Here is a 15,386-nt window from a genome sequence, read left to right as displayed (position 1 = left end):
ACCGACTGTCTCAGCCACCAATTACTACGGGTTACAACCTTGTGGCGGTCCGCAGCTGGTGAGCAATAGAGAAGCACATTACAGAAGAGCAAAGAAAAAGAAAAAGAAAATTTCTTTTATCTGCCTCGAGAAACCAAACACCAGAAGAAGAAGAAGAAGACGAAGAAGCAGAGGACTGAGTCGCAAGCAGGCTTCGTCTGCCTCCGCCTTGACTCCATTCGTTGACCACCGAGCGAGACGAACCCACAACCTCAAGCCGCGAAGGTGCGAGCTCTGCGGCGAAGATGCGGCTGCAGTTCGGCGACTTCGCGGGTGGCCAGAAAGTTGAAGTCACCGGTCCCTTCATGATGACCGTCGCTAGCGCCCTGGCCAGCTCGCTCTGCATTGGCACCAGCATTGGGTACACCACGCCTGCGATTGAAAGCCTCGTCTCCGGCGTCACCGGCCACAAGTTCAACATAGAGGCGCACGAAGTGTGGTACGCACTCTGGCACTGCCATTGTGCATTTTATTACCGCGGAAGCGTTAAGGGCCATGTTTTACTGGCCCAGGTAACTTGCTCGGAATATCGTGTTTTAACGGCGGGTAGTGTCATACTCATTAGCAGGTGAGTTTATTATAAAAATATTGAGTAATGTGGTCTGTAAAATTAATACAAGTGTACCGTACGCTACATGGCTCTGAGATTTAAGAGAAGAACGCTTTTGCTGAGCAGATCATGATAGGGAAGTAGCGCTTAGAATGAGATATAGTTAAAGCGCGTTGTGAAGGTTGTCTAAGATGATAATTGTTCTTCACCAATATCGCTAAAAAGAAAAGTATGTTGCTGTCGTACCTGGCCAGCACAAAACTGGAACCTTCAATTTGAGGGCTAAGAGGGTGATTCGAAATAAAATTAAGGCTCGCACCGTCACCCATTCGAATAAAATTGAGCGATACAATGATAAGGCGCAGGAAGAGAACAGAATGGGCCCAGAACGAAAGCGAATAAATGCTATTCAAGAGAAAATCAATAACTCCAAACTTACCAGACAAGCAACGAAAGGAATGTGTAATGAATAGAGCATCAGAGCAGCGAAATGCCTGCCGAGAGAACTTTATTAAGGGACGGCAGGGAGGTCAAATATGAAGTTTGGATGAAATTGTTTCCAGACAAACGGCTCACGACCGGGTTTACTGGTCAATACAATAGCCAGTATGATATGTATTTAAGGTAAATTAAGATTCGATAAATAACACCGGTAATATTTACAGATTTTGAGAAATATAAACAAAAAGGAAAACCATGAATAAAGCCAGCGGTCACAATCCCGGTTCAAAGGAGACACTCCTAACATGCATGAATTTATCAAATATTGAATAAGCCTTCGTAGAGCAATGTACAGTCTTCGTCAAAAGTCTTAACGCCAAAGGCCTTTCGCTTCAGCCGCATAACGGAGCCATTACGGCAATAATAAAGTCCGAATGACCTTGAAATGTTAGCAGAAGGTTTCTTCTTGTGGCATAGAAGCTTCATGCTTGACTTGTATTTGGAATGATCCGCTACAGAGAGAATTCTAGGAACATTCATTTCGCTGCAGCTGAACGCTGTGACTTTAAGACTTTTGACCAAGACTGTACGTAGATAGGATGGTGGTGATGACAAAAATGTTGGGCTGGATACAAGGTCCTCACGCTGCAGGTATATAGGCCTAGAGGAACACCGTCCTGAATGTGACCGGATTTAATACCATCAGCTGATATTCAAAAAGATTGACCTAGTGCGCTGCGCATTCAGATTTTTGGGCGTCGCCTCCAAAAAAATTGGAGGGGACTCTAAAGCTCCACCTTAAGAATATGGCGTGATAGCTTAATTGGTAAATGGCCATATATGCAGAATTGGATATCCTCTGCTTAACACTGATAGATCACAGGGAGTCTCACTTCCACCCCTGGCGTAATGATGCAGTGGTTAAGCTATGCACAACTGTTCTGCGATAGCAGGCGCTGACGCCGGTCGTGCTTGTGCGACACAGATTGCTCTTGCCGAGAAATCTCTAGCGACCAACCATCAAAGCCACCTGCCATGGTGAGCAGTTTGCTCACAATTCGGTAGGCCGAGTGGGATGACGTCGCAAGGTCACGTGACCTAGGTGACCCACATGCCTTTTCCTGAGGCTGATTCTCTGGGGATTTTTCATGCATTTTTCGCTCTTGGTTAACGACGCCGATGGTGACGCCGGATTTAATGCTGCACGAACTCCTTACCGCTATCGCGTTACTGCAGCTGCCATGAACAGTATTTGGTCCCTTGATATTTGCTCAGGGATCCGAGCGCTAAAGCCACTCAGCCGCTCAGCAGGGCGTTCCGGCGTTAAATTTAAACCTTGGCTTTTCCCGTCTTTTCAAAATTACGGTGAAGTAGCGTACTGACTGGCAGCACAAAATCTTACAGGGACGAATCTGCTTAAGCACTCCAGGCACATATTACGGCGTCGGGTCACCAGCACAATCATCTGCTTTATTTGCGGTCCAGCCTTGAAAAAGAAAATTCACAAGGCGGTTTCGACTGTGTTAAGCGAGCTTCAGTTATAGCTGTTAACGCATTTGGATTTGGGGATATTTTCCTGGCGCACTGTTTTAGTGGTCACGTGATGCACCCCTGCACTGGCAGGCGGCTGTTCCAAACAGATCCACCCGTAGACTTATGTGACCCAGGTTGACCGGTGGCGCAACCGGTGGGTGGTAACGCGCCCACCTGTTACCCCGATGCCGACGACGGCGGACGACTACGACGCGCCAGCCAGGGACGGGTGCCGAACAGCTCTCGCTGTAAAAATCCTTGTGGTGGCCTGGACGCAGGTTCGCCTCGCTGCTGCACGTGGGTGCAATTGCGGGATGCCTGGTGGCGGCGCTGGTCGCCCAGTCCATGGGGCGCCGCTTCGCCCTGCTCACCAGCGCAATCGGACACTTCTCCGGCTACGGCATCACCTCTCTGGCACGCTCCGACACCCTCATTCTGCTGGGCCGCTTCCTGACGGGTGTCGCCACCGGCATGTGCTCGCTATGCGCGCCCGTCTACCTCGCCGAGGTGTCGGCACCTGTGCAGCGCGGAACAACGGTACGCGTCTCCAGAAAGATTGTTACATCTTATTGACATCCCCTTTCAATCGGGACGGCGGCAAGCTCCGTCCTGCCTAGTAAACTGTTTGAAATCATTTTTGCTAGCGCTTAGTGCACACACGGGATAAAGAACCCACATACACAGGACACACGTGTACGCAGGCTAGCGTCGGTCCAGTGTATGTGTGCTCTCTGTCTCGTGTGTTCACTAAGCGCTAGCAGAAATGATTTCAAACGCTTTCCAAATAACCCAATTTCTGTCTTAACTAGTAAACTGGGCGAAAGAATGCAGTCTACGCAGGATATGTGAGGCTTTAAAGAGACAAGAACGATACCAGGAATAACTGCAACGCGCCGCACTTCGGAACATATTAAATGGACATTGTTTCAAAAAAACCGTTGCGGTAAGGATTGTAAGGCGACTAGTTTATTTCGTTTGAATTTGTTCATGAAACGCACAGCACAGTACATATGCGGACTTTCCAAAGCTAAACAAAGGTTTCAGAGCAGCGCGGGGCAGATGGCTGCAAGACTGTGATTGCTATATGGTATAAAGAAATTAGTACTTTCGTTTGAGCAAGTTTTATTCTTAGATGGACGCATCTTTGCGCAAATAGGTGCTATAATATTTAGGAGTTTGCATATACCAATCACACTAAACCGGCAGGAATTCTCCTACAAGAAAAAGATAAACAAATATTTACACCCCTTTACTTGTGGGGACGAGCTGCATCATGTATAAACCTGTAGAGATGATGAATTTTTATTGCTTATGGGAATCTGGCCTAGGAGCTCCGTGGCACAAGATTTTTTTCTTTTGCTCAAGGTGCGGTCAAAGCCCGTTTCCAAAGCATTTCACCCTAAAGGAGCCGAGCACCAGGCTAGGGGAAAGCTTGTACCCATGGTATCACCGGTAGGTGCCTGGTGGCACTAGGCATCAAACCCCGCACCCTCGGCATGCGAGGCCGATGCTCAAACCACTAGGCAACCACGGTGGTCAACCTATAGAGAACCGCTGGCGCATAAACACGTAAAGGCATAAGAACATTGCACGCGTACTGCGTACAGGTGCGGAGACAAGGCAAAGCAAATGACGGCGCGATCGAAGCTCATGATTTCTGGGGAAGACAGTACAGAAGTTCTGCTTCTAAATATGTATTCAAGGAGCTGTAGATTTTAACAACTGCTCAAGTATTTCATTATCAAGCACGAAAACAGGTTAGCGTTGCTAGCGGCCATCACATCGTATGTGACGTAAGCACACTATGAAAAACGCAACCAACTTTGACGCAAAGCAATACTAGTAGAGTAATTTAGGTAATCAGATTTACATGCGATTACAAAGAGTTGCCACGAGATCGTATTAAGAGGCACGCCTCTGAAAAGTCGGTTGCGGCGCAGTGCATTTAATCTCGCACCGAATGAACAGAATGATAACTCCGTGCGTGTATACGTACTGCCTTTAAGGCCCACAGTCACGGACAAAAGCTTATTAGACGCTGATTCGTAGAAAGGAATTTATTTCTATAACGTCTCTCAAGCCGGTTCCCTGAAAAGCCTCGAAGCACCAGGGGCAAGCATGATTCACACACTGGAACAAAAAAATTAACTGCGGTTTAATTACTGCAGACCCCGGTTAGAGAATGAAAGCTGTGGTGTATCGGGCAAGTAGGCGCGGCTTGGCTGTCTGTAACGTTGAATGCTGTCCGCACGCTGGATAGGCAGCGCACCCACCCTGCCAACCTGGCAGGTGGCGGTTGCAATAATGGTTGGTCGCGAAAGGTTGGTTACCCAATGAAAGCTGCTGCCTATTCTACTGCCCTCTACCGGCGAATCTAAAGGTGAAAGGTCAAGTGGTGCGACAGCATAGAGGACCACATATGGCAAGGCCTATAGCCACACTTGACCTCTGGCTGACCTGAACGCATGGCGAAATTGGCTTTACTTAGCGTAGTGAAGCTTTCGCTTCGAAACCAGACTACTTTCCAGCGAGTACTAGGCTGCCGCCCCAAGCTGAGAGGGCGCACGGCTTCTGATCCGGTGTTCCCGGGATCAAACCCGACCACGACGGCGGCGTTTTTATGGAGGCAAAACGCAATAAGGCGCCCGTGTGCTGTGCGATGTCAGTGCACGTTAAAGATCCCCAGATGGTCGAAATTATTCCAGAGCCCTCCAATACGGCACCTCTTTCTTCCTTACTTCTTTCACTCCCTCCTTTATCCCTTTCCTTACGGCGTGGTTCAGGTGTCCGCCAATATATGAGACAGATACCGCGCCATTTCCTTCCCCAAAAACCAATTATTATTAGTATTATTTTCAGCGAGAAAAAAACATTGGTTTGGTTGTTTTTTTGAGGGGGGGGGGGGGGGGGAAGGCGCAGTATCTGTCTCATATATCGTTGGACGCCTGAACCGTGCCGTAAGGAAAGGCATAAAGGAGGGAGTGAAAGAAGAAATTAAGAGAGGTGCCGTAGTGGAGGGGTTCGGAATAATTGCGACTTCCTTGGGATCTTTAACATGCACTGACATCGCACAGTACACGGGTGCCTTAGCGTGTTGCCTCCTTAAAAACGCAGCCGCCGCGGTCGGGTTCGAACAGGGAACTCCGGATCAGTAGCCGCGCCCAAACCACTGAGCCACCACGGCGGGTAGAAAAAACAGAAAGCAATGTTTTTACACGATCTCGTGTCCTATAAATTGTTGTCCATGGTTGCAGCGTCGGTTGGTCAGCTGTGCTGTGCCCCTGTTACTGCAGCGTTTAAATCACGGTGCACACTTTTCCGCAGGGCGGCAGTCTGCAGCTGGCTCTCACCATAGGGATCCTGTACACGAACATCATGGGCCGGTTCCTAAACTGGGACGGGCTGGCTTTCCTGTCCTTGGCCGCTGCCATTCCGCTCGTAGCGGCTTGCCACTTCGCAGTCGAGTCGCCGCGCTGGCTGCTTCTGCAGGGCAGAAAAACGGAGGCCATTGACATACTCGGCAAGCTACGCGGGCCGGAAGCCAAGGTGGGCCCCCTCCATAGTCGACCGTTTGGAATTCGTTCCTCATGGTAGTTTTCTCTCTGTACTACACGCATTGACGACCCCAGGGCTTTCAAAGCGAAAGCTCCCTACGCTAGGGAAAGCCGATTTCGCCATGCGTTGCCAGTTGACCTTCAAGTGAGCCAGAGGTGAAGTATGACTCTAGGCCTTAGCATATGTGGTTCTCCATGTTGTCGCTCCACTTGACCTTTGACCTTTCGATTCGCCGGTAGAGGGCGGTAGAATAGGCCGCAGCGTTAATTTGATGACCAACCTCTTGCGATGAATCACTAATTTAACTGCCACCGGCCAGGGTGGCAGGGTGGGCGCGCCGCCTAGCCAGTGTGCGGAACGCACTCAACGTTAAAGACGCCAATCCGCGTCTACTTTCCCTGTACACAACTTTCGCTCTCAAACCAGGTTCAGCAGTGGTCAAACCACAACTAATTTTTCTCATGACACCACACGCATGTGGTTCTTCCAGCATTGTCTCCTCGAGTTTAACTAACCACCTAGATGATGAGAGTCCGTGGTATAGAGAGGGCAGCTAGACGGTTCCTGATGCACACAAAGTGAACAAGGGCGTATAAAGCCTCTGTGCGCTTGCTAACGTTCCTATAAGAGTTACAGGAAGCACCCTGAAGCTTTACACGTCTTTGTTCTCTTTGTGTGCACCTAGCTGGTAGGTTAGCAATTTATGTTGATGTTTGGAGGTCGGTCAAAATTTATTTTAGGAGATTTATTAAAAATTTCACGACCAACTTAATCTAGACACATTAAATGCAGTCATGGGTGAGTGGCAGTTGCGATGGGCGGAGTATAGAGCATGTGGCGTGGAACGCATAGCTGAGGCATAGAGGCGCAAGAATGGCACTAACACATGTGCGTTATGACAGGGTAATGACCCTTATCTTGCATGTCTGATGGTCTAGGCAGGTTGAAGGCAATTTTTTTGGACGTTGAACTGCGGATAATTACCACGTTTTTCTTGAATCTAAGGAGACACTTGTAATATGTCAGTTGCGGTAGAATACTTCCTAAGTTGCAACTGCTAGTCTTCTGTTTTGTCTGCTTTCCTTCAACGTGCCGTGAAACGATAGTTTCTCGTGTTTAGGAAAAGCGCCTGAGTGTGCTGTATTGCATCGCTCGTCAGTGTACGGCAGAAATATTTATATCAGTTTCAATAACTCCAAAGATATATCCGAATAAAAATTTTGATCTTTCTCCACCCGAAAGCACTGACGCGGAGATGCGCCAGTAAAAAAAAAAACACGCCTGGACTACACCCTCTCGCTTCCCGTCCCGTACATGACACTCGGGCAAGCCCGATTAGAAGGGTAGCGAAGATTCCCAACACTACGTCAGTGGGGAGGACGGCTAGGTACGCTCTGTGAGGTGTCACCGTAATCGGTTGGTAGCATAAAATTTTGAACATTTATTTTTGAGTTATCATGCCCACCTAGAGCTTGTACCGTTAACTCAAATACTCACAAAGACCACCTCTGCCGATTTGTTAAATTAGTAATATCGTTTGTGCAACTTTGTTTATAGTTTGAAAAGTACGGTGTTGCAAAATGTTCTGTCGGGGACAAATGTGGTATTCTCCACGCAGCGGGAGCCGGAGCAACAGAAATGTGCATCGTAACGCCATCTGAAGTACGAAAAATTGAAACATTTCAAAGCGACATGCCTGCAGATATATAGGGCTCCCATTGGCTGTCTCGATCCCAGACGCCGCCTGTAGATGGCATTGCGATGCAGTTTTGCGTTGCTCCGGCTGCCGCTGCGTGGAGTGTACCACATTTTTCCCCGATAGTACATACCGTATGTGTTTCTACCTTTGTCTCGTTGCGCAAGAGCGTATTTTTCAAATAGGTTTGTGAAGTTCGAATACGGCTACCAAATTCATTTCAGGGCAACTTTAAGGGTGTGCTACTCCGTCACACTCTGAGGAGCTTACGAGTTGGTAAACCCAGCGTGAGGCCAGCTTGGCAGGTTTTTTTGGGTGTTGGTGAAAATATTAATTTCATTGTTGCGATCATTTTTGCTGGGTTTTGTCTTGATCGTGTGTTTTTACTGAAGTCAACAGCAATTTAAGGCCGAAGATAATGATTCGCTGTATCTTGGAAATAAGTAAATTCTAAGAATATTTTAGATGTCTAATGTTTATAATGACTAGGGGGCCCGGCTACTGAGCCGGAGTTCCTGGGTTCGAACCTGGCCGCGAAGGCTGCGTTTCGATGGAAGCGAAACACAAAGGCGTCCGTGTGCTGTGCTTTGTCAGTTCACGTTAAAGATCCCCAGGTGGTCGAATTTATCCCGAAAACCTCCACTACGGCACCTAACTCTCTCTTTCTTCTTTCGCTCTTACCTTCCTGCCTTCATTTACGGCATAGTTCGCGTGTCCATCGAGATGTGAGACAATGACTGCGCCATTTCCTTTCCTCAAAACCAATTATCAATTTTTGTCAGTGATAATTGTTTGAAACTCAGTCGACAGGTAGGGGGGGGGGGGGGGGAGGTGGCTTTCCTTGTTCCCGGGTGTATCTCTTGCTACACCGTAATCGTCGTTTCAGATGACGCGGTTGTTGCGGCGCGCCTCTTATCTTTCAATCCTTCCTCTTATATCTCTTTTAACAATCCTGCTGTCTGCATGTGGCAGCGGGCAGGCCCATGCAGTTTCCCTTTCATTCTTCCTTCAGTCACAACAACAACAGAAAACAATAGAATTGGGTAAAGTTTACGCGTTCGAAATAGCAAGAGTACCACAAATTCAGAGGCGACATTCTGGCTCCGTCTTAAAGATATGACACCATAACATGCCCATATATGCGGAATTGGTAATTATAAACTTTACATTCATATGTCCGCTGTAGTTCTCATATCACTGTTTGGGCAATGGTGCAGCCGATAAAGGACGCACCCCTGCCCGGCGATGGCAGGTGCTGCCACCGGTGCGTCTTGTGCGACCAAAATTGTTCTTCCCAAGCAACATCACGCGATCAACCATTAATATAACTGCCATCTACCAGGGTGGTTAGTTTGCTCACAATCCGGTGATTAGGTTATGATCACCCCGCACGGTTACTTGAGTTAGGCTGCCCACTTTAATTGCGTCTCTGGGGATGGCTACCCGGGCCACTCTACACCACCCTTTTTAGCGCTCAGAACGTCGACGCCGGATTTTCTGCTTAACGGGAATGCTATAGTGTTATATCTTTTACATTCCACCTTGCATGTGGTGAAAGAAAAGCAAGTGAAGCACAGTTTCGTTTGAACGATCCAGTTATCTTTTGTCTTGCTCGTCAAGGGGAATCATTTTCATACCCTGAAATATATCTCTTAGCAAGTCTTCTTTTTTTTTGTAGGCTACAGGAATGTTGTCCAAAGCAGACTCCTTGTGAGGCATTTGTGCCACGCTGGCGGAATATTACCACAACGACATCGCCACAGACCGCAATATAAAACGAAACATTCTTCTTCTAGACAATAGCAAAATGATGACTGAAAATTAAGCGACAGCTAAGCTCAAAAAATATAAAATAAAGGGCTGAAACGCCTTGGAGAACGTACACGCAAACTCTTCCAGTCAGCGTGCTGGTGTAAGGCTCCGTTTCGGCACGGTTGGAAGTGGCTCCCGCGGAAGTAAGATGTATGTGAGAGAAAACCAATATTCCTCTGGCATTTGTAACCCTCGCAGCTGGACAAAGAATGGAGTGACATGGAGACGGTGTTCGCGCGGGTGCCGACGCCTCCGACTCACGTCCTGCTGGCGATGACGGTGCAGTTCCTGCAGCAGTTCTCTGGCATCAACCCTGTGCTCTTCTATTCCCGCAAGCTGTTCGCCGAAGCCGGCCTGACCATCAGCGTCGCGGACACGAGCATCATTCTTGCAGGTTTCCAGGTGAGCAAAAAAGATTTTTTAATCCATAGGGTTAAGAGTGCAACACCATAAGCCCGCCGATGTCCGCTGCCGCTAATTTCGCTGCTTGGTCCAGAAAGAGGTGACGTGACCTTGTGACATCGTCACAACCTGCCTTTATAGGCCACGCTGATTGGTCGAGAGAGGTTACGTCACCTTGCGACGTAATCATAATCTGCCCACAGTGGCAGGTGGCCACCTGCCCACCTAATTATGAGCACCCTTGGCACCTGTGCAGGTGGCAATTAATGATTGAGGTAAAAATGCCCGAGGTGCCTCAAAAGTACCTGAATCATAAATTGCCATCTGCCGAGGACCTGTCTATTAAATTAATGATTGGTCGAGAGAGGAGCATTACCCCTTGAGATATGGCCCCTTGCGGGCCTTTGAGGTACAAATAAATAAATAAGTAACGTTCTTGCCCTAGACGCTCTCGACTTAACCTAGTTATCTTACGGACGCCACGTGTGACTTCGACAGAGCGCTGAAGCTAATGTCCAACATAAGCAGGCACGTGGAAAAGGCATACAGTTAGCCTAGAAGCTAATTGATCCTTTGGCTACGCTGTGAGTTACAGCACTTGTGATCAGCGCGGCGAAATTCAACATTGGTTGCTTATAATCCAAACCTACAGTTCATCTGAAAACCGTGTAATTATAATTTTTGAGAGATGTGTAATCTGTGGACTGCATGCCGGAAATTAATGCTGTAGCTTGGCGTTGCGAAGTTTAGGGAACTGCTCGATAATTCCCACGTGCAGCATACTCAACAGAAGAACATCCTTAATTTGCGGATATCCCAAGCTCTGTCACTCGCAAAAAAAATTAGTACTCAGCGGTCGAAAGGCCAAAAAGCGGAACACCGTCAGGCTGAAACAAGAAAAAGCGCAAAAACAAAGATGCTTCCCTATTTCTTTCGGAAACTTAACACAAATTCAAGAATGCATATGCTGCTACGCCATCATAACTGGTCCCAGAGCAAGCAAGAAAACAAGAAAAAACAAAGGGACACGTTAACAAGTGCTCTGACTAGACCAATAAAAAGCCTGCTCTGCGAGAAGAAATTAAAAGGAGTAGGTGCCTGGGCGGCTGACCCGTAAAGAAGGCGCCACTTAAAAACAATTGAGTGATTAATTCTTTGTGATATCCTTTGTTTGGAGGAAATAGAACATCATTTCAGCTATTCATAGGAAAGAACTTCAGCGCAACAAATATCTGAAATCAAAAGCACTGCTTGTGATTGTAGATGAACGAATTCCTTGGTTAACTTGAAACGAAAGCTTCGCCCGTCAATAAATCAGTTGTCATCATCATCAGCCTCACTGAGCCCACTGCAGGACAAAACCCTCTTCACAATCTCTACAGTTAACCCTGTCGTGCACCATCTGCGGTCGAACTATCGTCGTAAAAATAGAGGCGGCGATAGCCTAGAGGTAGAGTATTCGTCTCGTGTGTAAGAGGACCGGAGTTCGTATCCTCTTTCCGCGTAATTTTTCAGCGAAAAAAAATTCGCGCGTCGATCGAGTTGCATAACCAGATCTGGTGTGCTCCCTGATCTCGGTGACCAGAAGCGACAATGCACTCACTCACTCAGTAGAACATGATCTAGCCACCCTGATCTAGCACTTGGCCGCAACCACTATATGACTATCAATTAATGTTTGTTATGTACACGAATTAAAACAGACAGGATAACTCTTAGCTATAATAATAATAATAATAATTCGTTGTTTGGAGAAGGAAATGGCGCAGCACCTGTCCCACATCTCGGCGGACACATGAACCACGCCGTAAGGGAAGGAATAAAAGAGGGACTTTGAAAAGAAAGAAAGAAAGCGGTGCTGTATTGGAGGGCTCTCGAATTTCTTCGACGACATGGGGATCTTTAGCGTGCACTGACATCGCACAGCACACGGGCGCCTTTTTGGCCTCCATCGAAGCGCGCCCGCCGCGGTCGCGTTCGCGCCGAAAGTGAAACGGCGGAGGGACCTTTTAAGAGTTAAAAATGAGGACGCAAAAGCAATGCATGAGCATAGACAAAATATGTTATAGAGTTAAACCTTTATTCTAGAAATCGTAAACACAACCACAGAACGGAGAAAGCGGCAGGACAATTACTTCGAGCACACAACCGATAAACTAAAGACAATTTTCGTAGACAAAAAGGCATTTGTTCTCTTCGGGCTTGAGAAATGCACAAAATAAAGCTGACAGCGCCAAATGGCACCTGAAGGTACATAAATTGTCATTTAGAATGCCGATTGCTTTATTATTGTTATCTCTAAACATTTAATGTTATCTTAAATGTTCGCTCGCCTGGGTATATGAAATGAACAAGAGGTTTAGAGTAGGCCACTCCCTTCGGTTCCACTCGCCATTTTTGGGCGATGTTCATTATTTCCATATTCTGCCGGATTTCCGGTCTGCCAGTAGAGTGACTCATCGGAATTCAGTTTCCGGCCACAAACAAGAGGCCAGTTATCCACACGTGCGTCGTGGTAACATTGAAATGTTCACCTTAACACATGTGTTTCCTGCATGTGTCCGCTAGCGCTGCGCCCCGCGAATCTCGCACCTGTGTTGTTATCCATAGGCCTACAATTATGTGTGTCTTGCAAGGTCACCACCACTGCTGCTTTCCACACAGTGATTTTTTTATTGTGGAATGCAGCTATCGGTTGCTTCACGAGGTTTGACGTTTTCGAGCAGGAAACTCGCAAAAACTGTCCGCAATAACATCACTAAAAAAATAAAATGCAATCACAGTATTGTTATTGGTTTATTAGTGCGAAGTGGTGCTTTGTTTGCATAAGTTTTTAATTGTGCTTTAATTTTTTTTACAATTCCGTCGTTTAGACGGCCGAGTGGTAACGCTGTGTTGATAGTAATCGCCGTAAGTGGCAACAACTACCAACATCTAGAAATTTTGGAATAAACAACTCTTCACCTACAAACTAGTACTACTTTATATCTCACTATTATGAATAATTTGCCGAGGGTTTGACGAAGGTTCGTCTGGTCAGGGAGGAAACTGATCAAGTGGAACGTAATGACCATGTCAATGTTCTGCGATTTAAGTGGACGTATTTTGTAACGAGCGCTTGGCCATATGAACTCTTGTAGTTAGCATAACCAGCCATGGCCCCCTGTGCAATCAAGTAACCCGCATGGAGTTGCAAAACGTCTCGTATTTTATTCGGACATATTCAGACCTTCTCGGCTCGCGCGTTATCAATAACTCACTCAATGACTTACAGGGCACCTCTATAAATTTAGCGAGTCTGTTGCGGTAATCGTAATTCCATTTTGATAGAAAAGATGCTGTGTTTGAGGCTCTTGAAACAATGATTTATCAATCAACGTTATTTCATCCGCTAACACTGAAACCAGCATCACGACCAGCATCATCATCAAATATTATCGTCATCATTTACTATGTCGGCTTGCGGAGAGAAATTCTTCCTTCTGCAGAAAGACTCAGCTAGAAAAAAGGGAACTGAAAGTTTTATTACTGCCAATACAGTAGCCACTACACGCCTCAATACTTCTGCACCGAGTCTCCCTATGGATTCAGTACGAGAGACTAGAACACATAGGATCTTCTATTACCAGATAAAACTGCAGACGTTTCCCAAAATGGTTAGTACAGCTAAAAAAAGATTGCGCCATTTGCAAGCACGCTTGCTAAGCGTCTGAGGCTCGTCCATGGCAGCTCCGCTACACGCTCGCCACAGCCGTTCTATACATACCCACACAACCACGTGGCTATGACGTGGTATCACATGGTCTGACGGCATCACCATCGGATGTCATCACGTGGCTTCACAGCACACCATCGGATGTTCTTAAGGCCAAAGTCAACCCAAAAGCCGCCCAAAGTCAAAGGTCAACCAAAAGGTCATAGGTGATGGTCAGTGGTCAAGAGTTCGACACCATAACTGCACCAGATATGGCCATACACGGCTATAGCGTGGTTGGGCTGAGGGTGGTTCAAAATGATCATCCTGCCTACGCGACGACGGATTTACCTAGCTAGCATTGTGAAGCTTTTCGCTTCAAAAATAAACACAGCGCTTCCTTGAACTTTCTCTGCGCAAAGTTTCCCCTCAAACGGCTCCTGGACTTTCACCCGACGGTGTGCAGGTGGTGGCCACGGCCGCTGGCGTCAAGCTGATGGGCGTGTTCAGTCGCAAGGGGCTCCTGACCGTGTCTGCATATACGTGCGCGTTCGCTATGATGATCCTAGCCACCCTGTACAACCTGAGCGTCGAGGAGGACGACGCCGACCCCAACGCCACGACCGACATCACGCACCGGCTGCCAATAGTGTTCCTGGGACTCTACGTGATCGGCTTCTCGGTCGGGCTGGGTCCCATCACTTGGCCGCTGAGCGCCGAGCTGGTCCCCATGAGGAACAGCGGAGTCTACCTGGCTGCCGTGGCTGCGTTCAACTGGCTGTGCGCGTTCGCGGTGACCTGGTTCTTCGACGCGCTGCACGAGACGCTCCACCTTTCCGGCGTGGGGCTGTTCTTCAGCGCACTGACGTTCATCTGCTCCTTGTTGGTGTCCTTCTTCATGCCGGAGACGCAGGACCTGAGTCTCGAGCAGATTCTGCTTGTGGGGGAACGGAAGAACAAGGACGATCCTTCTGCGTCCTCCAAAGCTTCCACAGGGTCCAGGAGAGCTCGCTGACGAATCTCACTGTCACTTTAGAGCATTTTTTTTCCTATTTCCTATCGCTTTTTCATAAATGGTCTTATGCTTATGCAACTCACGCTAAAACCCTACAATTTTAAAGACGTTTAATCTCTGAATTACTTGTCTACCCCAGGTCACGATTCTATTCGAATTAGCCTTTGCTCTTTGTATATAACTTTTAATCATTTAGCGTACCAAGTATAATAATTTCACGTTTTTTATAATAGTTTATATTTCATTGCTTCCTGTCTACCTTCGTGGCTCCTGTCAAAGTGCTGCGCTCTCCACCAATATCTATTTTATGCTGGACCCTCGGAAAAAGAGCAATTTTGACTGTGCATATATTCTGGCCTGCGTGACGCCTAGTGCGATACTTTTTTGCTGGAAATTCTTTTCTATTCTTATAATTTTGCCGCCGATTAGTGTTCACCATTTTTTTATTGGGATGGCTTGATAGAACTGACTGTGTCATACTTGGTAGGAGGTCAAGTATAAAGTATAAACATTTACACATCGCCATGTTCCTAATAAAATCTACCAAACACCGGCGTGCCTCAATTTCTTCTCTTTCACAAACATGAAAATTCCTAACTAGACTGTCTGTTTGAACGAGTATTCAGTGCCAGAGCTTCAGACATTTCCA

General features: G+C 47.3%; 1 protein-coding gene across 1 annotated transcript; it reads left to right on the top strand.

The window, feature by feature from the left end:
• Nucleotides 1–225: 225 nt before the first annotated feature.
• Nucleotides 226–15,184, top strand: LOC144111465 (trehalose transporter 1-like protein). Its single transcript, XM_077644783.1, has 5 exons — nt 226–478; nt 2,842–3,100; nt 5,888–6,109; nt 9,825–10,028; nt 14,189–15,184. Exons 1-5 carry the CDS (start codon nt 285–287, stop codon nt 14,735–14,737), a joined length of 1,428 nt encoding a protein of 475 aa, XP_077500909.1. The 5' UTR covers nt 226–284; the 3' UTR covers nt 14,738–15,184.
• The last annotated feature ends 202 nt before the right edge of the window (nt 15,185–15,386 follow it).

This window comes from Amblyomma americanum, chromosome 11 (genome assembly GCF_052857255.1).
Source record: "Amblyomma americanum isolate KBUSLIRL-KWMA chromosome 11, ASM5285725v1, whole genome shotgun sequence".
Lineage (NCBI taxonomy): Eukaryota > Metazoa > Arthropoda > Arachnida > Ixodida > Ixodidae > Amblyomma > Amblyomma americanum.
Note: the sequence above shows the minus strand (reverse complement) of the source record. Positions and strands in the feature narration are given on the sequence as shown.

Excerpts from the sequence above, each read along its gene's own strand:
- LOC144111465 (XM_077644783.1), top strand. The coding sequence starts at position 285 with ATGCGGCTGCAGTTCGGCGACTTCGCGGGTGGCCAGAAAGTTGAAGTC. Across the intron at positions 479-2,841 it reads ATAGAGGCGCACGAAGTGTG|GTTCGCCTCGCTGCTGCACG; the intron begins GTACGCACTCTG and ends GCCTGGACGCAG. Across the intron at positions 10,029-14,188 it reads TCATTCTTGCAGGTTTCCAG|GTGGTGGCCACGGCCGCTGG; the intron begins GTGAGCAAAAAA and ends GACGGTGTGCAG.